The sequence below is a fragment of the Eleutherodactylus coqui genome, chromosome 6, assembly GCF_035609145.1.
Source record: "Eleutherodactylus coqui strain aEleCoq1 chromosome 6, aEleCoq1.hap1, whole genome shotgun sequence".
In the NCBI taxonomy this organism is placed as follows: domain Eukaryota; kingdom Metazoa; phylum Chordata; class Amphibia; order Anura; family Eleutherodactylidae; genus Eleutherodactylus; species Eleutherodactylus coqui.
Window position 1 is genome coordinate 27477213 of NC_089842.1, and position 26173 is coordinate 27503385.

Here is a 26173-nt window from a genome sequence, read left to right on the forward strand (position 1 = left end):
CCCTGTGGGTCCGGCCATTAACCCCTCTTACCATGATATGATTATTACTACATTTTACATTGGGTACATATTGGGATGTATTAATGCCCTGGTGGCTCCTGAGCCTACCAGGAAAGTAATCATCCGCCCATTCACCTGGAGATCTATCTCAGGCAGTAGAAATTGCCAAGAGATCCTCCAAGTGTTGTACATCCACCCCTCCTAGTCCTTTTTCCCCAAGGTGCCTGAGAACATTGTTTCTCAGGGCATTCTCGGGCAAAATCACCAGATTTCCCATAATTCAAACACACATTTAAATCCCTGAGTTGCATCCCACCTCTGCTTCTTCCTCTGCCTCTACTTTCACATCCTCTCGCTGTCCAATGACCTCTCTGACTTTCTTGAACCATCGTATCACATTCCTCTCCCCGTATAAAAACTCTCACTTTCTCACCCTTTTCTTTGTAAAACTTTTCTGCATGTTTTGCATATTACAAAACATCCTGCAATGATCCCATCTAGAGATGAGTGAACGTACTCGTTTCGAGTAATTACTCGATCGAGTACCGCCATTTTCGAGTACTTCAGTACTCGAGTGAAAAGTACTCGGGGTCGCCAGGGGGAGGCGTGGGTGAGTGGGGGGTAGCAGCGGGGAACAGGGGGAGCCCTCTCTCTCTCCCTCTCCCCCCCCACTCCCCGCTGCAACCCCCCACTCACCCACGGCGCCCCCCGAATTTTTTCGCCCGAGTACGGAAGTACTCGAAAATCCCGGTATTCGGGCGAAAAAGGGGCATGGCCGAGCACGTTCGCTCATCTCTAATCCCATCCTAAGGGTAACCATGTACCATATTATATAACCTCCTATTCCCTTCTTTACTCTACTTACAAACGTATTCTTTAATGACTGATTATATGCAGCATTAGGATCATCTCTCTCCCCCTGATTATCCTATGGAAGGCGTCTACCATCTCCTCCCCTACCATTCTAATTTCCTTCTACAGAACTCCAATCTGGCCCTAGAATTCTTCTATCTGCTCTCTCTATTTTTCATTCAATTGTAACTCCTCATTAACCCTTTGAATTGTTCAGCAAACTGTCGAGGGTCTATTTTTATATGGGCGTGACAGTTTGGGGCTTCTTTTAACCAGACTTCAGCAGCGGATAATCCGTATTTCTGCTGATCTTTTAGCTGATTTTGTCTGTATTTTATCACATAATTCTTTACAACTAGGAGCTTTTAATTTATTATTTTTTTTTTAAATCCATATTTTTTCCCACTTATGTCACAATATTTGACATAGTCAGGATCTAACTTGTGCATGTACTTCTTATCCCCTTGAAGGGCTTCCTGTCATTGGCAACAACAACAGAGACATGCACAGGAGGATGCCTTACAGTTTATATTTCCCCTTGTTAGTAATTATGTTCTTGACGTCGATTTACAAGACAAACAACATAAAACAAGCCTCTGGCCATTAAAATATGTAGTGAAATCGCAAAGGTACCTTACCAGAATCAGTGCTTCGCTATATACACGAAGGCTCCTTTTTGCTTTACCGAATAGGGCCTGTGAACATTGAACACAATAAGGGGCTTGTCCGAAAACAACCTGCACAGCGAGGTTGGTCCTTAATGTGTCCTAGAGGTCAGTGCCCACGTATTGGATCCGCTTATCTCAATCACTCACACATTGGCTTCATGCAGTATAAGACAACAATACAAATATTACATTATGTTAGTAGGCGGCCGCCCTTTTTATATTCTTAGTAACTCTACAACACAATATCAAAGAAAAAGTAATAGAAAGATAAGAAGTAAAGTTCCTGGACACCCCTTTGTCCCATGACATCATCTAACCGCTTCTTTTTACATGCGCATGGAGTAATTATTTCCTGTAGCCTTCTCACAATTGCTATGGTCTCACATAGACTACTGCTATTGCCCCTCGGCAACCCATTCATCTATACTTCTCATTTACCTTACACATTTCACATAGACTACTGCTATTGTCCCTTGACAACCCATTCATCTATACTTGCTTCTCATTTACAATACACATTGTAAATTTTACTAACACTAAAGTATACAGAAGAAGAAGAGAGAGAAGAAAAGTTTAAACATTGTTATACTTACTACACGTTATCTGCGAGGCTTCTAAATTCTCAGGCTAGTTCAGAAAAACGTCACTGTTTCAGACAGGATGCCCGACTGGCCTCTAATGACGTCTAAGCAAGACAGAGGTCTTTTAATAGTCAGAGAGTACTTCAGACCCACCTTTTCACAGCCAGGCTGTCCTCTCCATCTGCAGTGAGTCTTTCCGGCTCGAAGGACCAAAAATGTAAGGAGAATTTATGTGTTTGTCAAAGAGAAGACTCTCCCAGATCTCGTGCAGAAGTCTGGACCCAGGAGAAATACATATCACACTAGCCTGTGCGGTATCAGATGATTTCTAATTTATTCTAAGGTGTTCAGAGCTTATGTACCATAAATGACATCACAGCAAAAGTATATACTTCCAAGATTAATAAGAATACATGATAGGCTAAAACCAAAAATGATTAACATAAGTTACACCTCTTAAGGTGTAACTATAACATACAATAAAACCATTATGAATTCAGAGAAAAGGAATGCAAGGCATATCTAGAAGTCTATCCTATTTCCTGTGTGCCCCATCTGTAAACATACATACATGGGTGGTCTAGGAGACTGTCTTATCTCGTCTGTCTCATCAGAAAACATACACTGCTATAGAAGGGTTTCGTTTAACCCCTTCACCACTTTATACTAGTACCATGCTATATCTTTCTAGTCTACAATGCAATAAAAGAACAATTAACTGATACATTGATCTACAATTTTCTTAACACTACACAAAGAACCGTACACCTTATGCATTTGTATTAAGTCCCTTTTAAACACAGCAAGAATCGCTCCAAAATTGTTCAAAACCCTCTTTTGAGCGATTCTCGTTCTGTCTAAATGCAGGAACATCGTACAGTTTTCATGCACGAGTCGTTGATCACTGAATTCTAGCTTGCTAGAATTGAGGGATCAGCTGTTATCAGCCGGCTGCGCTGATAAGATTCTCTCTGCCTGTGTCCTGCTGTGAATTCACAGCGGGGACACTGGCAGTCAGCACTGAGAAGAATACAGCTGTTTGCTTATGCAAAAGGGCTGTATTGCTCTATTAGGGGCCGCAGCTGTGTCTGCATAGCTCTATAGTTGCTAATTAACTACTATAAAGTATGCAAAGATGATCGCTCAAAACTGTTATTCATACTATCGTTTAAGCGCGTTTTGAGTGATTATCTTTAAGTGTAAATGAGATCTTACACACTGCATTGTCTCAGGTGTAGGTGCAAACCTATTACCAGGATCCACAAACATTTAACATGGACAGGGACAAGCAAACATTAAACAAGGGTCTTTCTGCAGCTAATATGTATAAGAAATACAGTGTCAATTGTTTCAACACATATGACTTCTTCAAAAATTAATATGCACTGGAGCTTTAAAAAAATAAAATACAAAAAAAAAAATCTTTTTTGAATTTAGGTCTTTTTTTTTTTTTACAAAAGCAAAACGAACACTATCTATTGTAGCACAATATCACATGTCAATGAGTGACCAAGATTCTGCTCTTGTATTACTACAAACAGACATAATTCTGCTTTTCACTCCCTCTCACAACGCTCAAATAAGCACAATTTTCTGGCAAATGTGAAGGCACTAGAGATGAGCGAGCATGCTCGATAAGGCACTACTCGATAAGGCGAGTAGTGCCTTATTCGAGTACCTGCCCGCTCATCTCTAAAGATTCGGCTGCAGGTGCGGGTGACAGGTGATTTGCGGTGGTGAGCAGGGGGAAGCGGGGGGGGGGGAGGAGAGGGAGAGAGATCTCCCCTCCATTCCTCCCCGCTCTCCCCCGCCGACCCCCGTCCCCCGCCAGCACCCGAATCTTTAGAGGCGAGCGGGCAGATACTCGACTAAGGCACTACTCGCTCGAGTAGTTAGCCTTAGCAAGTATACTTGCTCATCTCTAGTTCCTCGCCCTTCCCCCAGACAGTCTTGGGGCCTACTCTGTAAAACAATACATATTAGAAAAAGGAAAAACATTTATTTTTCAAAGACAAAGATCTCAGCCAATAGATCCTTGCCAGAATATTTCTCATCACCTGTTATCTTGTAGAGGAAAAGAAAAAATTAAAACACAGTGAGACTATTAGCACATTAAACAAAAGACTATAATCTCCCCACATTGGAGCATTTGGAGGTCTATCAGGTACTTTTTCCCCAGATTTTTCCCCAGGATCATATAATCCCTCTTTCAGATAGAGTTTCCACATCTCATCTGTACGAATCCCACCTATTTTCTCCTGTGGTATCCCAGCTTTTAATAAAGCTATGAACATATTTCTCCTGTTTACTCCATTTTCTTTCACATGAGTCCTTCTATTACAATTTGGATTTTTATCTTGCTGTGATCCATCCTCATTACGAACCAGACACAAGTCTCCCAAATCTCCCAACTGCCTTACCGCTTCCAGCACCTCAGTTAATTGACGACCAGTCTGATGTATCATTACAGGCATGATTATTTCTTTATACACTGCGGAAGCAGTTTTGATCATTTTTATTCCTAACACACGCAGGCAACACTCTTCCCATCAAATCACTTTGCTCATTCCTTGCTAACGCATGTTTTATTATTTCTTCCTTAGTTCTCTACATACAATCAGACAAAGTATGCCAGGGCTTCTCTGTATGTGGCCAATCAGAATTAGTAGGGTATTTATATCTTACACCCGTCACCACCACATCTAGTAGGGTTGATCAGCCCTGCTGGACCTGTAAAGTCCTGAATGCTTCAGCTACCAATGGGTCAGTTGACAAGTTAACAAATTTGATAGGACATGCTGCTGTTTCTTTTTTACGCAACATTGCATGAGTGAAAACTTTGCAAATGAAAATAAAACTATTGAAAATCATTGGTTTCATAATTCTGCTTTTCACTCCCTCTCACAGCACTCAAAAAATGCATGATTTTCTGGCAAATGTGAAGGCACTAGAGATGAGCGAGCATACTCGATAAGGCTAACTACTCGAGCGAGTAGTGCCTTATTCGAGTACTTGCCCGCTCGTCTCTAAAGATTCGGGTGTCGGCAGGGGGCGGGGGAGAGCGGGGAAGATCGGAGGGGAGATCTCTCCCTCTCTCCCCCGCGCTCCCACCTGCTCACCACCGCAACTCACCTCTCACCCGCGCCGGCAGCCAAATCTTTAGAGACGAGCGCGCAGGTACTCGAATAAGGTACTACTCGCTCGAGTAGTTAGCCTTATCGAGTATGCTCTCTCATCTCTAGAAGGCACCCTTACCGTGCTGCTCAGTTATTACACTATTCACCTTCCAACCATCCTAATGGAGACTCTGCATTTCATGATGACCCTCTTACTTCATTTTCCCTTTTAATTTATTTAAAGTTTTTGTTTATTATTTTTCTTTTTTCGTTTTGAACATTTGTCATTAAATCTGCATATTACACATAATTAGTTCTTATAACATATTTTCTCACTTCTGTCTATGATGTTCAGGTGAGAGAAGCAGAACATCAATTCAGAGCTGCCCAACAGCCCGGCCTTGTTCAGGTTAGTACCAATATATAACTGTATAATTATTCACATCATACAAGCTCATCAATAGCATATCAGAAGAGAGAAAATTCACAGCAGGTCATTTTCTCTTTGCCCTTCTAACTCTTTGATTGTAATATAACTTTAGAGGAAAGAGTTCAATTGTGTCACACATAGAGATAAGGAATAGATAGTTTCTATTTAAATCTTTTAGAAAAACTTCCTAAATCAGAATTTTAAGCAATTGATGCTCATATTGATAGTTGGGTATAATTTCAGCATTATTCATGTTGAAATGTTTAATGAACCCTATTACAGAGACAGAGGGGAACTATTCTCCCCATTTAGGATCCCCATTAAGAAGGCAAAGTGCATTGTGGTTACAGAGTGTGTCTCTTTTTTCTGCAGGACTGAGTATATCCATGTGTTATATGAATAGCCCATGGAGCTTAATGTGTACTTCTTTATTCCTCTATAATGTCACTCCAGAGAGGGTTAACACTTTTTGTCAAATTTGCTCACAAATTCTAGCTGATGGACAGTTTAGAGGAATTGCCTTGTATAAATGCCCCATCCCTCAAGGATCTGGAGTATGGCCCAGTGTTTTAACATTTTTAATCGACTGCAAACTTTTAAAAAGGCTTTATACGTTAGGTGAAAATTTACATTAAATACTGGCAAATTACGATAATTGTGAGCAAGTCAGATCTATCTGAGTGCCAATCACTAGTTCTTAAAAAAAGGGCACTTTTTTCCAGCATCCTTTAAAATTATTAGGTGCGTCCATGACTTTTTTTTTTAGTCTGCTAGTACTTGAGCAGGTTATTTAGACTGTATTATAAGCATTCTACAGTTCACAGTAAATGCTTGTAATGAGTTCCTATCAGAATGTGACCTATAAAAATGTATTCCTTATCTTCATCATTCATTATGATTATCCAAAAAACACAGATAACATTTGTTTTTAAGAACACATTGGAAAAATTGACTAGGAAAAAGAAGCCTTCCGGCTAGCAACCCTGCAGTAGTGTTGATAGATGATTTGAGACTATCTATTTCATTTTAGAACTTGACTGAATATTATGATGAGGTGGATTCTTGTGTGTGTGTGTGTGTGTGTGTGTGTGTGTGTGTAAAGTCTATTTACCTTTATAACATCCTATTACTTCACTTCATCATTTTATGTTACTAGATAATGACAGGATTCATCTCAGTGGAGGAGAAAACAACTGCTCCGGAAGAGTAGAAGTGTTCTTCCAAGGAGAATGGGGGACAGTCTGTGATGATGAGTGGGATATCAAGGATGCAGAAGTTGTCTGTAGACAGATAGGATGCGGCTCCGCTTTGAATGCCACTACAGAGGCCATGCATGAAAAAGGATCAGGTCCAATATGGCTGAGTGAGGTGCAATGTAAAGGATATGAGCGAACTCTACAGGATTGTTGGGCTAAACGCTGGAATAAAAGTGATTGTATCCATAAGGAGGATGCAGGAGTCATATGTCTTGGTATTGGCAAGTCTTAATATGTCTTATTCTAAATGTATCATGTAAATAACGATGTATTAGATTTGGTCTTTATGGTCTGTCATTAATACTTTGTAGATGATAAGTTGGCTTCTACAGATAATCAAGGAATACATTATTATACATCTGATATATACTACACATAAATTATGGTCAGAAGTTGTCATATATTCACACCTAAAAATGACCCATTAAAACTGGTCAAGGTCAGGGGGTCAAACTGAGGGGGTTGATCTCAATGTTACATAAAGAAGGATCAGAATGTAAAGAGGTTATTTGGGTCAATAACAAATGAATCTGCTGAATAGGAAATGTATTTGTACTTTGACAATTACTTCTAGTTCTGTCACTTACAGGTCCTGATGACAATTTTACTCCTACTGTCCTGACACCAACAACAGGTAAGATTATGATGAGACAGTGACTAAGATACAATACCAAGTGATACTAAACATTATGGCACAAAAATGACTAGATGGTTATGTCAGGGAAATTCCGCGTACAACACCAATCAGGCCCACCCCAATGCCCCGTTGCCGGCGGTAAAGAAGAAACAGCACACACGGGGGTCTGGTATAGTTCCTCACACGGGGAAATAACTGCACACTTTATTACAGATTACATTGGGCTTTATACTCCTTGTCACGTCACTAGAAATGTGTAATGGTTCTTATTGGCCCAAATCCACCGAATAACCATATATGTGATGTCTGTAGTTCCGTCTGAGGCAGTGTTAGTCATATACAGTACGTAGTTTAACAGTTGTTATCTTGATATGGCGCTTCTGGGAAAACAGCCAAGCACGCGGCCTTCGTATCCGGTTCTGTATCATCTCTGAATTTCTGGACACATCTCTCTCAGCCTTGCAAAGCCTTGGCATATCTGATATGATTTTTAAGGCTACATATTAAGTTTTTTGCATTTTAGCATTGCATAGAACTTGCATACAGGTATAAAAGCATTAAAACATATGGCAATATATACATATACCCTCAAAACCCCCCCTAAAAACAATATGGCCGCCTTGCCCTTGCGTCAGGGTTTCCCTACTGCCCTTAAGGCCCTACTCCTAGGAGGGAGGGGGGTCCCTACCTCACTTCAGAAGGAGGCCATGGATTCCCTGGGCTCATTTTCCAGGCATCCGTACCCTCTATCTGTAAAAGTTAACACCCTGCAGAGTGTGCCCTCGCTGGAACCTATGGTCTTCTGCACTATCCCTGGGTAAATGGGAATTCCACTGACAATTCATCTTAGGAGACCGGGGCAGGCGTAGTACCAATAGATCTCTCCATTCTTTGGTAACGTACACTGGTTGGCATTATCGGAACTGGATCTTCATCTTTTTCAAACAAGGGAAATGTTAGTGTCACATTATCCAGTCCCTTACTCATACTCGTTTTGATCAAAGGGATAATACACATACAGGAAATCAGCATAACTAACAAAACAATGCCCAAGATTATATCAACTTGAATCAGGACTTTCTGCCATCTCTTCAGCCATGAAAAATACTGGTCCCAGGGATCTTCAATCCTTGAATTCCTTTTAAGTTCTTCTGACAGACTGGTTAATTTTTTAATAGCGACAGTCACTTTGCCTGTAGGTCCAGTGTTATCGGGAATGTAGGTGCAGCAAGTTTTACTAATCATCCTACATACTCCACCTTTTTCTGCTAAAATCATATCCAGGGCCATTCTATTTTAGAACGCCATGGATGCAGTAGGCCCTAGTTGGTCTGCTAACCCTTGTAAAGCATTCCTGGTGTAGTTTACCAACCTCTGCTGATTATAACGTAATGTAATTTATCCAGTCTACATTCTTGTTGGCAGGGACAATAGCAAATAAGGACTCAAAACCTGCTTTAACCTGATCTCTGGCCTTAAATTCATCTGGCACCCCGCTTGGCACTCCTATTGCATCTATGTATACATGTGGATCAAAGCTACCACCTGGAGAGTCAACTTGTCTCTTAGCACGATGCAGTGTTGTATTCTCACCCTCAGTGTAGCCTTCAAATTGCACATTTGATTGTATTAATTTATTCTGATCCCCGAGACAGGGGACTAGTGTACAGTAGTCAAAAGTGTATGTGGCTATGTGTGTGTTAGAGGAATTGTACCACAATGTCACTTCCCCTTCATATTCTCCGGACCAGGGGTTCTAGTTTCCCTCCTTTCCTGCCGATGAACATGTGACAGCCACTTCCCTCCAGGTCCCCCACTCTGCCCATAGCATGTAAAGGAAATGCAGGATCATGAGTTCTGTGCTCCAGGACTCAGGGCCTTTTTGCAGTGCGAGGCATGGATCCAAGTGGGCTTTCCTTTGAGCTTGACTGCAGTTGGGGTGGTGAGCAACACCTGGTAAGGGACCTTCAAAACGGGTTTCTAGTCCTTCTCTCTCAAACTTTTTCACATATACCCGTTCACCTGGTTTCAGATCATGACCTTCGTCTGTGATACCTGGGAGAGAAGCAGAGACTGCAGAATGTGTTACTGACAATTCCTTGTAGAGACCTCTGACAAAATTAACAAGAAAATCATTCCCCAAGCTCAGCTACTGTGGCATGTATCCTCCTGAAAAAAAAAACTAATGGAAGGCACTCAATCCAAGATTTGCCCGTTTCCTTCATTGTCTTTTGTATCTACTTTCCCACTACTCTGTGGATGGTAGAGTATGTGAAAGGCCTGGGATATACCCAAAGCAGACATGATTAGAGATGAGCGAACGTGCTCGGCCCCGCCCCTTTTTCGCCCGAGTACCGCGATTTTCGAGTACTTCCGTACTCGGGCGAAAAAATTCGGGGGGCGCCGTGGCGGCGCGGGGGGTTGCGGTGGGGAGTGGGGGGGAGAGGGAGAGAGAGAGGGCTCCCCCCTGTTCCCCGCTGCTACCCCCCGCACCGCCGCGCCTCTCCCCGCCCCCCGGCGCCCCCCGAATCTTTACGCGCGAGTACAGAAGTACTCGAAAATAGCGGTACTCGGGTGCGTAAGTACTCATTACGAGTACGTTCGCTCATCTCTAGACATGATGTGTTGCGTTATTTCACCTGTGAAGTGTGTACCTTTGTTTGACTCAATCACTACATACGGTACCCTGTATCTGTAGATTACATCATTTATGAGCTTCTGTGTGGTTACCTGCTTATTAACCTTGGTAACAGGAAAAGACATCAACAACAAGCACATATCCATACTTCCCAACAAGTGGGAGCTGAATGTAGTCAATTTTCAATCCCTGAAATGGGTAGAGTTGCCCCGGCAAGTGTTATGTGGCAAATTTTACTTCTGCCCGGTTGCCTACGGCATAGATCATGCAAGATTGGACAAATGATGCAGCACCTACAGAGAACCCAGGAGCAACCCATCCTCGTTCAAGCACCGACATTATTGCTGCTTTGATAGGTGCGTCTTTCCATGCATCAGTTGGGCCATCATGGGGCACAGGGACCGTGGTAGGCAAGTTCTGTTGACTGTTCGCCGTACGCCAACCTGTTCTGTTGCTCCCTTTTTAGTCCATTTTTCCTTTTCTTCTTTGTTGACTTGTAACTGTAAAGTCCTTAACATATCAATGTCCAGGTTTTATCAATATTCAAAGTTTTGTCAATGTCCAAAATTTAGTCAATGTCCAAAGTTTTTGTCAATGTCTTCTTTTCTTCCACGGCATGAGGGCCACTGCCTTTGCTATGCTTTCCACGATGGCATTGCCTCTTGCTTCTCCAGTGTAGGAATTGGTGTGAGCTCTCCACTTTGTCAGGTAGTAGTAGGGCCTCCATGGGACTCTGCACCGCTGCATCATTCTTAATTGGTTGTAATAAACTTGAGCTATGCCAAATGCATACCTGGGAATCAGTGTAAATGTTTGCCGTCTTACCTTCTGTCACTCTACTTGCCTCAGTGAGGGCCTTCAGTTCCGCTTCTTGTGCTGAGACATGCGGAGGCAGAGCTTCTGCTTTTAGGACATCTTGCTGTGTGACCACTGCATATCCTGTATAGAGTCGTCAATCTTCACCCTGGTACCATCTACAAAAAACTCAAAATATGCATTGTTAACAGGGAGTTTCAGTAACATTTTAAAACTTAAATTTTCTTGTTGCATCAATGCTAGACAATCATGCTGATATTCTATTTCAAATAGATCAGAATCTTGTTGCAATACCTAGATCACCTATGCCTCCCCCTCCCCCCTTTGAACCAGGATACTCAATTGGAAGAAGAGTAGCCGTGTTCAAAGTAGTACAACATTGAAAAAAGATGCTATGAGGCACGAAGAGGGCTGGATCTGACAACACAGAGATTAAGTGCTTGGGTTTTATTTGTGTCCATATGCTCTGGATATCATGGGGGGGGTAGTCCAGAACCGTAACCTTGTTCCCCTCGCAGAGGTCATGGACCATGCGGTAGGTGTCCACATGGACACCTCTTTGTGTCTTTTCTTGACTGGAAAGAAAGATGTTTGCTGGAGGACATATCTAGCGCTAAACCTCATTGGAACCAAATCTCCCACAAATCTCCAACATCCCTTGTGGGAAACTAAAGGGATACTGTTCGACCCAGGGCTATTTATCTTGGTTTCAAACATACCATCACAGGGGGTGCCTGATCCTGCCTGCAATGTCTCGTCAAATTTGAGAAGAAAAAAAACTTACTGGCTGCTCAATATTCTCACCCCTTCCTTTGTGGACAAGAGCGGGATGACCCATTACGTACTTTTACATCATCTAGCTCCACCCCTTCGATACTGGTCATTTGCGTGTTTCTTCATACTTTCATTTGAACGTTACAGGCTGCCCATCCACATCACAAACAAGCAAAATCTTATGCAGAGAGGGGAGGAACACTTTTATACCCAGTCAATACCTGCATCATACATTTTACATTCAGCACAGCCTGCACACAGGTCATTAACTCTCATCCATCCATGCGGTCAAGTTTGCCCCGTCACCCCCCCATTTGAAAGTGCACCAGTACATACAGATACACAGAATAAACTGTGAGATCAGTTGAAAAACATTGAGGTGAGTGCTATAATGTTATAAATAGAGATTAGCGAGCACCAAAATGCTCGGGTGCTCGTTGCTCGAGTCGAATTTTCCGCAATGCCCGAGAGCTCATTTTGAGTAACCAACACCATTGAAGTCAATGGGCGACTCGAGCATTTTTGAATGGGACCGATGCTCCGCATAGGTCATGACTTGTGAAACTCTGGAAAACCTCAGAAAGTCATGGAAACACCACAGAACTAGATAGGGATGGGCAGGGGCAGCATGCATGGCTGCATCTCAGGCTCTCAGGTTCCACTATTAAGCCAAAATGGGGGCAAGAGTCTGGCATCACCTCAACCCCCCTAACAATTTTTACTTCGGACAAACCCTCATTAGCAAGGCACACCTTAGCTAAGCACCACACTGCCTGCAACCAAGGGCAATCATTGCCAGCTGGTTACACCTCTGCCTCTTCTCCTGGGTTACATGCTGTCCAACCCCCTGCACGACCCTGCGTCCACAGCGCACACAAAAGTGTCCCTGCACAGCGTTCAGCTGCCCTCATGCCACACGCTTGCTTCATAGCCACACCACCCTCATGTCTATTTATAAGCGCGTACTGGATGAGGAGGAACCGGAGGCACACACTGCAGAGGGTTGGCAGTGCCAAGTAGCGACCCCCTTTAAAAGGGGCGGGGCGATAGCCCACAATGCTGTTGAGAATTGATGATAAATTGAGGTACGATCATCATTCCAATCCTGTGCCTCCTCCGTATCAAAATTGTCAGGAGCTGCAAACCTGGGCATAAAGGGGACACAGGTGCCAGCACTTCTACACATCTCCACAATGCAGCAATACTCTGTGTGGAAAGCTCGTGAGGGTCAGGATCGGTCCCAGCCTCCATCTTGTGTGACCCAAGGTGCCGCGAGTTGCATAGCAATGGGAAATCCATGTGTCCCCACACAATTCATTCTGTGTAGATGTTATATAGCTCAACACCGCAATGGAAAGTCTTTGAGTTCCTTGGGCTTGCCCATGCTGTCGGTGCACAAAGATGGTATTATACAAGAAGAAATCAGAGTGCCCAAACATGGCAGAGTTTCACCCCGCCAAGGACCTCAGACCGCATTTCTACCCTAGCCAGTCAGTGTATTTGTGCCAGACAGGGAAGTCTTTGTGCACTCACAGCATAGGTGAGCCAAAAGAACCCAAGGAAAGTATTAAACATGAAGCAATTACAGTGCCCAAACATGGCAGACTTTCACTCCGCCGAGGACCTCGGCCTCTGCCCACATCCTCAGCAATCATGGGCATAAAGCAGACTTCAATGCTAGTAAAGCTGTGAACGTCTCATTTAATTAGTTGCGGTAGCTTTCACTACTCCAAAGACTGGATTAACCAGGAAGAAGTTCCACAGGCCCAACCTGACGCAGTTGCATTTCCCCTAGGATATAGGCCTTGCCCACACCCTCAGCAATTGCGGGCATAATGCGGACTCCGATGCTAGTACAGCAGTGAACGTCTCATTAATGCAGTAACGCTCCTCTTCTTTGGCCCAAACCAGTGTCTCAGATAACTGTGGTAACATGAGAGAAAATACATGTTGCCCAGTGCTGATCCCCTGACCCCAAGCAGGAGGAGGAGGTGGCATTACAAGGCCAAGGAGCCATGACAAAGGCCCGCTATAGTCTGTGTGGGAAGTATGTGAGCGGGCCCTGGGTCAGGCTTGGTCCCAGCATACACCTTTTATTACCCAAGGTGCCGTGAGTTACATAGCAATGGGAAAATCCATGTGTCCACACACTATTCATTCTGTTTAGGTGTCGGATACCTCAATCGACACGGCAAGGGGAAAGCCATCTGCACTCTGCACCCTACCCAAGTCAGTCAGTGTATTTCTGCCAGACAGGTAAAACACCGCTATGGGAAGTCTTTGTGCACCCACAGCATAAACGAGCCAAAGGAACCCAAAGACAGTAATAAACCTGAAGAAATTACAGTTCCCAAACATCGCAGACTTTCACTCCGCCGAGGACATAGGCCTCTGCACACACCCTCAGCAATCGTGGGCATAGAGCGGGCTCCGATGCTAGTACAGCAGTGAAGTCTCATTAATGCAGTAACGCTCCTCTTCTTTGGCCCAAACCTGTGTCTCAGATAACTGTGGTAACACGAGAGAAAATACATGTTGCCCAGTGCTGATGCCATGACCCTAAGCAGGAGGAGGAGGTGGCATTACAAGGCCAATAAACCATGACCAGGACCCGCTATAGTCTGTGTGGGCAGTATGTGAGCAGGTCCTGGGTTAGGCTTGGTCCCAGCAAACACCTTGTGTGACCCAAGGGGCCCTGAGTTACATAGAAATGGAAAATTCATGCGTCCCCACACAGATAGCTCAACAATGCAAGGGGAAGTCTTTGAGTTCCTTGGGCTCGCCTATGCTGTCAGTGCACAAAGATGGTGTTACACAGGAAGAAATCAGAGTGCCCAACCATAGGAGAGTTTCACCCCGCCAAGGACCTTGGCCTCGGCTCACATTTCTGCCATAGTCAGTCAGTGTATTTGTGCCAGCTAGGTAAAACACAGCAAAGGGAAGACTTAGTGCACCCATAGTATAGACAGACCCCTGTAACATTCCTGTAGCAAAGGTATAGGCGGACCCCAGGAACATTACTGTAGCAGAAGTATAGGTAGATCCCAGTAACATTTCTGTCACAAAGGTATAGGTGGACCCCAGTAACATTTATGTAGCAGAAGTATAGGCAGACCCCTGTAACATTTCTGCAGTAAAAGTATAGGCAGACCCCAGTAACATTCCTGTAGTAAAAGTATAGATGGACCCCAGTAACATTTCTGTACCAAAGGTATAGGCGGACCCCAGTAACATTTCTGTAGTAAAAGTATAGGCAGACCCCAGTAACATATCTGTAGCAGAAGTATAGGCAGACCCCTGTAACATTTCTGTAGCAGAAGCATGGGCAGACCCCTGTAACATATCTGTAGCAGAAGTATAGGCAGACCCCTGTAACATTTCTGTAGCAGAAGTATAGGTAGACCCCAGTAACATTTCTGTAGTAAAAGTATAGGCAGACCCCAGTAACATTTCTGTAGCAAGGGTATAGACGGACCCCAGTAACATTTCTGTAGCAAGAGTACAGGCGAACCCCTGTGTACCATGTGTAGGCGAAGGTCGGAAAAAATAGTTAGATAACAGTATAGGCGGGGCCAGAAAAATTGGTGTACCAAGAGTACAAGTGTACCCCTGAAAAATTGCTCATCCGCGAGGGCAGGTGAAACCCAGAAACATTTTTTAAAGATACAGCTCGCTGTTGCTTAATTTGTAAGAGAGCCTGGAGGCAGCCGTGTAAAAAAAAATAGTTTCTGTTTAAGTATCAATACTTTAGAAACTTTGAAAAATTGAAAAAAAAAATTATAAGCAGAGACTTTTGGGCCGCAGAAAAATTTACAGTTCAGCGTGATGACATGCAGTTTTGGGAGGAGGAGTAAGAGGAGGAGGAGTAATAATATCTGAGAGTGATTGACAATGCTAATTCCCCCTTTTTTTTCCGGTGATACAGAATGCTTTTTTCTGCGGTTGCAGCGAAGAGAATCTTTAGGTTCCGCTGCTCTCTGCCGGTGGAGAAGAGAAGTCTGGGGAAATCCAGCTTTGCTCATCTTTATGAGTGTAAGCATGTCGGCACTGGCAGTTGACAGGCGGGTATGCTTATCCGTGATGATTCCCCCAGCTGCACTAAACACCATCTTTGACAAGATGCTAGCGGCAGGGCAGGCTAGCACCTCCAGGGCGTACAGCACAAGTTCGTGCCACGTGTCCAGCTTTTAAACCCAATAGTTGTATGGAGCAGAGGCATCACGGAGGACGGTGGTATGATCGGCTACGTACTCCCTCACCATCTTTTTACAGTGCTCCCTCCGACTCAGCCTTGACTGGGGAGTGATGACACAGTCTTGCTGGGGAGCCATAAAGCTGGCAAAGGCCTTGGAGAGTGTTCCCCTGCCTGCGCTGGACATGCTGCCTGATCCCCGCACCTCCCCTACTATTTGGCCCTCGGAACTGTGTCTTCTGCCACTAGCGCTGTCAGATGGGAAGTTTAGCATCACTTTTTCCACCAGGGCCCTGTGGTATTGCATCACTCTCATACCCCTTTCCTCTTCGGGAGTGAGAGTGGAAAGGTTCACCTTATACCGTGGGTCGAGAAGGGTGTACACCTAATAATCCGTGTTGGTCAGAATGCGTCTAACGCGAGGAACGCGAGTGTCATGAGACAGGCAGCCTAACATGAAGTCAGCCATGTGTGCCTGGGTACCAGTATGCAACACATCGCTGTCCCCACTAGGAAGATGACTTTCAGGATCCTCCTCCTCCTCTTCAGCCCATACTTGCTGAACAGATGACAGGCAAGCAGCATGGGTACCCTCTGCAGTGAGCCCAGCTGTCTCTTCCCCGTCCTCCATCCCCTCCAAAACGCGCTGAGATATAGACATTAGGGTGCTCTGGCTATCAAGTGACATACTGTCATCCCCCGTCTCCTGTTTCAACCGCAAAGTGTCGGCCTCTATGCTTTAAAGCAAAATTCTCAGCAGGCAAAGCAGCGGGATGGTGACGCTAATGACTACCGCATCGCCGCTCACCATCTGGGTAGACTCCTCAAAGCTTCCGAGGACCTGGCAGATATCTGCCATCCAGGCCCACTCCTCAGTAAACAATTGGGGAGGTTGATTACCACTATACCGCCCTTGTTGGAGTTGGTATTGCCAATGTGGTTCCAATATGCAAAAACGGGTCCAAAAGAGAGCCTGGTAACTACAGGCCGGTAAGTCTCACTTCAATAATTGGAAAAATATTCTAGGGGTTACTGAGAGACGCCATCATAGTATACCTCAGGGAAAACAACGGTATAAGGGTGGGTTCACACGAGCGTGTTTTGGTGCGTACTTAGGTGCGTACATACATAGTAACATAGTTCGTAAGGCCGAATGAAGACAATGTCCATCTAGTCCAGCCTGTCTATCCTCCTGTGTTGTTGATCCAGAGGAAGGCAAAAAACCCCAAGAGCAGAAGCCAATTAGCCCTTTTGGGGAAAAAATTCCTTCCCGACTCCCTAATGGCAATCAGACTGTTCCCTGGATCAACCCCTAATAGTTCCTACCTGCCTGTAAACCCGGATTAACAATTAACCTAAGATTTATAGCCTATAATATCCTTCCTCTCCAGAAAGACATCAAGTCCCCTTTTAAACTCCTCTATGGATTTTGCCATCACCACTTCCTCAGGCAGAGAGTTCCACAGTCTAACTGCTCTTACAGTAAAGAACCCCTTTCTATGTTGGTGATGAAACCTGCTTTCCTCTAAACGTAACGGATGCCCTCTCTTTACCGTTGTAGTCCTGGGTGTAAACAGATCATGGGAGAGATCCTTGTATTGTGCCCTCATGTATTTACACATAGTTATTTGATCACCCCTTAACCGTCTTTTTTCTAGAGTAAAGAATCTCAATTTTGATAGCCTCTCTGGGTATTCCAGTCCCGTCATTCCATGTATTAGTTTAGTTGCTCTTATTTGAATCCCCTCCAGTACTGTAACATCTTTCCTAAGCACCGGTGACCAGAACTGTGCGCAGTATTCTATGTGGGGCCTTACTAGTGCCTTATATAATGGAAGGATTCATCCGCACCTAGGTACGAGCAAAAACACGTGTGAACACAGCTGCGTGCTTGTTATCAATGGAGCCATGGCTGCTGCTGGCGGCTCCATTGAAAACAATGCTCTGCCGACACCCTGCATTCCTTTTCAGGGAAGGGCTTTACATATAAGCCCTTCCCTAAAAAATAAACATTTTAGTGCAAAGCAAAAATGTTTTTTCAAAAACGTACCCCTCCGCCACTGCTGTGACCCCCGCGGGCATGAAGAACACATCATGCGGCAGATATTTCCTTCACCCCGCTAGTTAAAAGAATTCCCTGCTGGCAGATGCAGCAAAGGGAATTCTTCAATTTTCCACCACAGCTGTCACACATGACAGCTGCAGTAGAGAATCCTCCTGCCGGCATCCCATCTATGGCTTTTCAAGAAAGGGCTTCATAAGCCCATCCCTGAAAAGCCATTTAAAATAGTGCAAAAAGTTTTTTAAAATAATACTCATCTCCCTTCAGCTGCCGGGGCTCAGCTGCGACTTCTGGCGCTGTCCCCGACTTTGTAGTTCTGAGCTATCAGCAGCCGGGGATTTAACCCCTTAGTGACGAAGCCTGTTTGCGCCTTAGTGACGGAGCCAAATTTTGGAAATCTGACATGCGTAGTTCAACATAGAATAACTCCGTAAAGGTTTTGCATATCCAAATGATTCTGACATTGTTTTTTCACCACATGTTGTACTTCATTTTGGTTGTAAAAAGAGACCGATATAATTTGTGTATATATTCATTAAAAGTACCAATATTGGAAAAAGTTTGAAAAAATTGTCATTTTTTCACATTTTCAACTGTAATATCTCAAATATGTCCAAACATACTGTACAAATTTTTTGATAAGATATATATTTCCATCTGTTTACTTTATTCTGAATGCACATTTGAAAAACTTTTGTGTTTTTTTTAACCAATTAAATGACGTACAAATTTAACATTACTTTTCAGCGTTTTGAGGAACACTTTGTTTTCCTGCACCAAGCCAAGTTTGCAAAGGCTCATGAGTGTCAGAATAATAGATACCACCCCCCCCAAATGACCTCATTTTAAAAACTACACCCCTTACTGTATTCACTGAGGGGTGACATGAGTATTTTGACGCTGATGTTTTTTTTCAGGAATTAATTCAATTTAGAGGAGAAAAAATAAAATTTCATGTTTTTGAAAATATGTCATTTTAAATACATATTTTTTTCCTATAGTGCCCATGAAAATGAGGATTTACACCACAAAATGGATACCCCCGTTTCTCCCGTGTTCAGAAATATACCCATTGTGGCCCTAATCTTATGTCTGGATTAGAGATGAGCGAACGTGTCCGTAACGGACACATCCGCACCCGGACACCGGCTTTAGCGAACACTGGAGTGTTCGCGCGTAAGTGTCCGGGTGCCGCCGGGGGGCGGGGAGATGCGCGGCGGCGCGGGCGGCAGTAGCGGGGAACAGGGGGGAGCCCTCTCTCTCTCCCTCTCCCCCCCGCTCCCCGCCGCACCCCCCCGCGCTGCCACGGCGGCCCCCGAACTTTTTCGCCCGAACACCGAGGTGTTCGCAAAGTTCGGTGTTCGGGCGAAAAAGGGGCGGGGCCGAACGTGTTCGCTCATCTCTAGTCTGGATGCACAACGGGGCCTAAAATGAAAGGAGTAGTCGGTGTCTTTCAGAACATAAATTTAGCTTGAAGGCGTTTTAGGCCCCATAGCACTTTTGTAGAGCTCTTGAGTGCCCAAAACCATAGAGAACCCCCACAAATGACCCCATTTTAAAAACTAGACCCCTTAACAAATTTATCTAGGGGTGTACTATGTATTTTGACCCCACAGTTTTTGAATGAATTCAAGTAAAGCAAAAGGAAAAAATTGTGATTTTCGTTTTTTTGTCAATTCTGTCAATTTAAAAACAGCTTTTTTTGTACAGCACACTCATGAATGAAGCCTTGCACCGCAAAATGAATACCCCCGTTTCTCCCGTGTTCAGAAATATACCCATTGTGGCCCTAATCTTATGTCTGGATGCACAACGGGGCCTAAAATGAAAGGAGTAGTCGGTGTCTTTCAGAACATAAATTTAGCTTGAAGGCGTTTTAGGCCCCATAGCACTTTTGTAGAGCTCTTGAGAGCCCAAAACCATAGAGAACCCCCACAAATGACCCCATTTTGAAAACTAGACCCCTTAACAAATTTATCTAGGGGTGTACTACCTATTTTGATCCCACAGTTTTTGAATGAATTCAAGTAAAGCAAAAGGAAAAAATTGTGATTTTCGTTTTTTTGTTAATTCTGTCAATTTAAAAACAGCTTTTTTTGTACAGCACACTCATGAATGAAGCCTTGCACCGCAAAATGGATACCCCTGTTTCTCCCGTGTTCAGAGACATACCCATTGTGGCCCCAATCTTATGTCTGGATGCACAACGGGGCCAAAAATGAAAGGAGTAGTCGGTGGTTTTCACAACATAAATTTTCCTTGAAGGCGTTTTAGGCCCCATAGCACATTTGTAGAGCTCTTGAGCAGCCAAAACCAAAGAGAACCCCCACAAGTGACCCCATTTTGAAAACTATACCTCTTAACGAATTTATCTAGGGGTGTACTGTGCATTTTGATCCCACAGTTTTTGAATGAATTCAAGCAAAGCAAAGGCGAAAACAATGTGATTTTTGTTTTTTTGGCAATTCTGTCATTTTAAAAACTGCTTTTTTGTACAGCACACACATGAATGAAGACTTGCACCCCAAAATGCATACCCCTGTTTGTCCCATGTTCAGAGACATACCCATTGTGGCCCTAATATTTTGTCTGGATGCACAATTGGGCCCAAAATGTAAGGAGTAGTCGGGGGCTTTCAGAACTGTAATTTAGCATGAAGGTGATTTAGGCCCCATTGCCCACTTGTAGAGCTCTTGAGCAGTCAAAACGACAGAGAACCCCAACAAATTATTTCATTTTGAAAACTAGACCCCTTAACGAATTTATCTAGGGGTGTACTGTGTATTTTTACCCAACAATTTTTGAATAAATCTAAGCAAAGCAGTAGGAAAAAATTACAATTTTAATTTTTTTGGCAGTTGTATCAATTTAAAAACTATTTTTTTTTGTACAGCACACATAGGAATGAAGACTTTCACCCCAAAATGGATACCCCTGTTTGTCCCGTGTTCAGAAACATACCCCTTGTGGCCCTAATCTACTTAATGGACACATGGCTAGGCCTATAATGGAAGGAGTACCCGTTGGATTTCAGGGTACAACGGAATAAATTCCAGGCCCCATTGCCCACTAATAGAGCCATTGAGCGTCTAAAACGATAAAGAACCCCAAATGACAAATGACCCCATTTTAAAAACTAGACCCCTTAACGAATTCATCTAGGGGTGTACTGCGTATTTTGACCCCACAGTATTTGAATGAATCTAAGCAAAGCAGAAGGAAAAAATTATGATTTTCATTTTTTTTGACAATTTTGTACAGTGTACATAGGAATGAAGACTTTCACCCCAAAATGGATACCCCTGTTTGTCCCGTGTTCAAAAACATACCCATTGTGACCCTAATCTACTTAAAGGACACATGGCAAGGCCTGTAATGGAGGAAACACCTGTTAGATTGCAGGGCACAATTGAATACATTCCAAGCCCCATTGCCCACTTGTACGGAATAAAAATTGACACCTTAAAAAAATCCCCCCACCCCCCCACACACACTCCATGCCCTTTTTGGCGTTCCCCAAATCTTAGATAAAAGTAATAATTAGAGATGAGCGAACGTGTTCGTCCGAGCTTAATATTCGTGCGAATATTAGGGTGTTCGGGATGTTCGTTATTCGTAACGAACACCATGCGGTGTTCTGGTTACTTTCACTTCCTTCCCTGAGACGTTTGCGCGCTTTTCTGGCCAATTGAAAGACAGGGAAGGCATTACAACTTCCCCCTGCGTCGTTCAAGCCCTATACCACCCCCCTGCAGTGAGTGGCTGGGGAGATCAGGTGTCCGCCTAATATAAAAGTCGGCCCCTCCCGCGGCTCGCCTCAGATGCCTGGTGAGTTAGATGAGGGACAGTGCTGTTTGTACCGGAGCTGCTGTAGGGAAAGAATTGGTAGTTAGTGTAGGCTTCAAGACCCCCAAAGGTCCTTATTAGGGCCACTGATAGCTGTGTGTTGGCTGCTGTTAGCAGTGGCAATTTTTTTTTTTTCTCAAAATCGGCTCTGCAGAGCGTTGCACCCGGCATTAGGGACAGAAGTGTTGCATAGGCAGGGAGAGTGTTAGGAGTGAGTGTAGCCTTCAAGAACCTCAACGGTCCTTTCTAGGGCCATATTTAACCGTGTGCAGTACTGTGCTGGCTGCTGTTAGCTGTGCTGCATATTTTTTTTCTTCTCAAAATCGCCTCTGCAGAGCATTGCACCCTCCATTGATACTGCAGGGAAAGAATTGTGTAGGCAGGGCCACAACACAGTTATTATTCATTGAATATACGCAGTGCTGCCTTTTGGTGGAAAAAAACTGAAAATAATTGTATTTGTCCTGCCTCTGTCCGTCCTAAGGGCGGTGGACACGCGTCGGCTGCGTGTGCAACGTTTAAAAATCAGACGCACCCAGCTACGGTTTACTGCTGGCTTCGCCATTTGCTTTCCTTAATTGGGAAAAAAAATACCTGCTCTGCCAGAGTTAATAACTCTGCTACCCTCACGTTCTGTGACACATTAGCAGGGACACAGCACAGTTATTAAACTTAGATTATTCATTCACTAGAGGCAGTGGGGCCTTTCGTTTTCAAAAAAGGGAAAAAATTATATTTGGCTGCAGTCTTGCGCCAATTTATTTCCTGCCTGTGAAATCAAATCACTGGTAATACAGCATGCTGAGGGGTAGGGGTAGGCCTAGTGGACGTGGACGCGGCCGAGGACGCGGAGGGCCAAGTCAGGGTGTGGGCACAGGCCGAGCTCCTGATCCCGGTGTGTCGCAGCCGACTGCTGCGCGATTAGGAGAGAGGCACGTTTCTGGCGTCCCCACATTCATCGCCCAATTAATGGGTCCACGCGGGAGACGGTTATTAGAAAATGAGCAGTGTGAGCAGGTCCTGTCGTGGATGGCAGAAAGTGCTTCGAGCAACCTATCGTCAACACGCAGTTCTGCGCCGTCCACTGCTGCAAATCCGAATCCTCTGTCTGCTGCTCCTCCTTCCTCCCAGCCTCCTCACTCCACTACAATGACACCTGCTCAGGAGCGGGAAGACTCCCAGGAACTGTTCTCGGGCCCCTGCTTAGATTGGGCAGCAGCGGTTCCTCTCCCACCAGAGGAGTTTATCGTCACTGATGCCCAACTATTCGAAAGTTCCCGGGGTCCGGGGGAAGAGGCTGGGGACTTCCGCCAACTGTCTCAACAACTTTCTGTGGGTGAGGAGGACGATGACGATCAGACACAGTTGTCTTGCAGTGAGGTAGTTGTAAGGGCAGTAAGTCCGAGGGAGCAGCGCACAGAGGATTCGGAGGAAGAGCAGCAGGACGATGAGGTGACTGACCCCACCTGGTGTGCAACGCTTACTCAGGAGGACAGGTCTTCAGAGGGGGAGTCAAGGGCATCAGCAGGGCAGGTTGCAAGAGGCAGTGCGGTGGCCAGGGGTAGAGGCAGGGCCAGACCGAATAATCCACCAAGTGTTTCCCAAAGCGCCCCCTCGCGCCATGCCACCCTGCAGAGGCCGAGGTGCTCTAAGGTCTGGCAGTTTTTCACAGAGACGCCTGACGACCGACGAACAGTGGTGTGCAACCTTTGTTGCGCAAAGCTCAGCCGGGGAGCCAACACCAACAGCCTCACCACCACCACCATGCGCAGACATATGATGGCCAAGCACCCCACAAGGTGGGACGAAGGCCGTTCAGCGCCTCCGGTTTGCACCCCTGCCTCTCCCCCTGTGCCCCAACCTGCCACTGAGATGCAACCCCCCTCTCAGGACACATGCACTACCGTCTCATGGCCTGCACCCACACCCTCATCTCCGCTGTCCTCGGCCCCATCCAGCAGTGTAGTTCAGCGCACCGTCCAGCCGTCGCTTGCGCAAGTGTTCGAGCGCAAGCGCAAGTACGCCGCCACGCACCCGCACGCTCAAACGTTAACCGTCATCATAGCAAAATTCATCAGCCTTGAGATGCTGCCGTATAGTGTTGTGGAAACTGAGTCCTTCAAAAGTATCATGGAGGCGGCGGCCCCGCGCTACTCAGTTCCCAGTCGCCACTACTTTTCCCGATGTGCCGTCCCAGCCCTGCACGACCACGTATCCCGCAACATTGTACGCGCCCTCACCAACGCGGTTACTGCCACGGTCCACTTAACAACGGACACGTGGACAAGCACAGGCGGGCAGGGCCACTACATCTCCCTGACGGCACATTGGGTGAATTTAGTGGAGGCTGGGACAGAGTCAGAGCCTGGGACCGCTCACGTCCTACCCACCCCCAGAATTGCGGGCCCCAGCTCGGTGGTGGTATCTGCGGAGGTGTATGCTTCCTCCACTAAAGCACCCTCCTCCTCCTCTGTCTCGCAATCAAGATGTGTTAGCAGCAGCATGTCGCCAGCAGTCGGTGTCGCGCGGTGTGGCAGCACAGCGGTGGGCAAGCATCAGCAGGCCGTGCTGAAACTACTCAGCTTAGGCGATAAGAGGCACACGGCCCACGAACTGCTGCAGGGTCTGACACAGCAGACCGACCGCTGGCTTGCGCCGCTGAGCCTCCAACCGGGCATGGTCGTGTGTGACAACGGCCGTAACCTGGTGGCGGCTCTGCAGCTCGGCAGCCTCACGCACGTGCCATGCTTGGCCCACGTCTTTAATTTGGTGGTTCAGCGCTTTCTGAAAAGCTACCCACGCTTGTCAGACCTGCTCGTAAAGGCGCGCCGGCTCTGCGCACATTTCCGCAAGTCCCACACGGACGCTGCCACCCTGCGCACCCTGTAACATCACTTTAAGCTGCCAGTGCACCGACTGCTGTGCGACGTGCCCACACGGTGGAACTCTACGCTCCACATGTTGGCCAGGCTCTATGAACAACGTAGAGCTATAGTCGAATACCAACTCCAACATGTGCGGCGCAGTGGGAGTCAGCCTCCTCAATTCCTTTCAGAAGAGTGGGCCTGGTTGGCAGACATCTGCCATGTCCTTGGTAATTTTGAGGAGTCTACCCAGGTGGTGAGCGGCGATGCTACAATCATTAGCATCACCATTCCTCTGCTATGCATCTTGAGAAATTCCCTGCAAACCATAAAGGCAGCTGCTTTGCGCTCGGAAACGGGGGCGGGGGAAGACAGTATGCCGCTGGATAGTCAGGGCACCCTCCTGTCTATTTCTCAGCGCGTACAGGAGGAGGAGGAGGAGCATGAGGAGGATGAGGAGGAGGGGGAAGAGACAGCTTGGCCCGCTGCTGACGGTACACCGGCTGATTGCCTGTCATCCTTTCAGCGTGTATGGCCTGAGGAGGAGGAGGAGGAGGAGGAGGAGGAGGATCCTGAAAGTGATCTTCCTAGTGAAGACAGCCATGTGTTGCGTACTGGTACCCTGGCACACATGGCTAACTTCATGTTAGGATGCCTTTCTCGTGACCCTCGCGTTGCACGCATTCTGGCCACAACGGATTACTGGGTGTACACACTGCTCGACCCACGCTATAAGGAGAACCTGCACACTCTCATTCCCGAAGAGGAAAGGGGTTCGAGAGTGTTGCTATACCACAGGACCCTTGCGGACAAGCTGATGGTAAAATTCCCATCCGACAGCGCTAGTGGCAGAAGGCGCAGTACCGAGGGCAAGGTAGCAGGGGAGGTGCGGAGATCGAGCAGCATGTACATCCCAGGCAGTGCAACAGTCTTTAAGGGCCTGGCCAGCTTTATGGCTCCCCACCAAGACTGTGTCACCGCTCCCCAGTCAAGGCTGAGTCGGCGGGAGCACTGTAAAAGGATGGTGAGGGAGTACATAGCCGATCGCACGACCATCCTCCGTGACGCCTCTGCCCCCTACAACTACTGGGTGTCGAAGCTGGACACGTGGCCTGAACTAGCGCTGTATGCCCTGGAGGTGCTTGCTTGTCCTGCGGCTAGCGTCTTGTCGGAGAGGGTGTTTAGTGCGGCTGGGGGAATCATCACAGATAAGCGTAGCCGCTTGTCAACCGACAGTGCCGACAGGCTAACACTCATCAAGATGAACAAAGGCTGGATTTCCCCAAACTTCTGTTCTCCACCAGCGGACAGCAGCGATACGTAAGCAATACGTAGGCTGCACCCGCGGATGGAAGCTACGTTCTCTCTCACCATCCAAAACGGGGACATTTCTGCTTCATCAATCTGTGTCTAATATTCCTCCTCCTCCTCCTGCTCCTCC

The 26173-nt window shown here is 45.9% G+C and overlaps 1 protein-coding gene across 1 annotated transcript in view; it reads left to right on the forward strand.

Annotated features, from left to right (window-relative positions):
* The window catches only part of LOC136633510 (scavenger receptor cysteine-rich type 1 protein M130-like), a 204910-nt gene that overhangs the window by 150988 nt on the left and 27749 nt on the right, over positions 1-26173 (forward strand). Inside the window, exons 11-13 of the mRNA XM_066609271.1 lie at positions 5573-5626; positions 6804-7118; positions 7493-7537. Coding sequence (XP_066465368.1) covers positions 5573-5626; positions 6804-7118; positions 7493-7537 — 414 coding nt within the window. The remainder of the gene's footprint in view (positions 1-5572; positions 5627-6803; positions 7119-7492; positions 7538-26173) is intronic.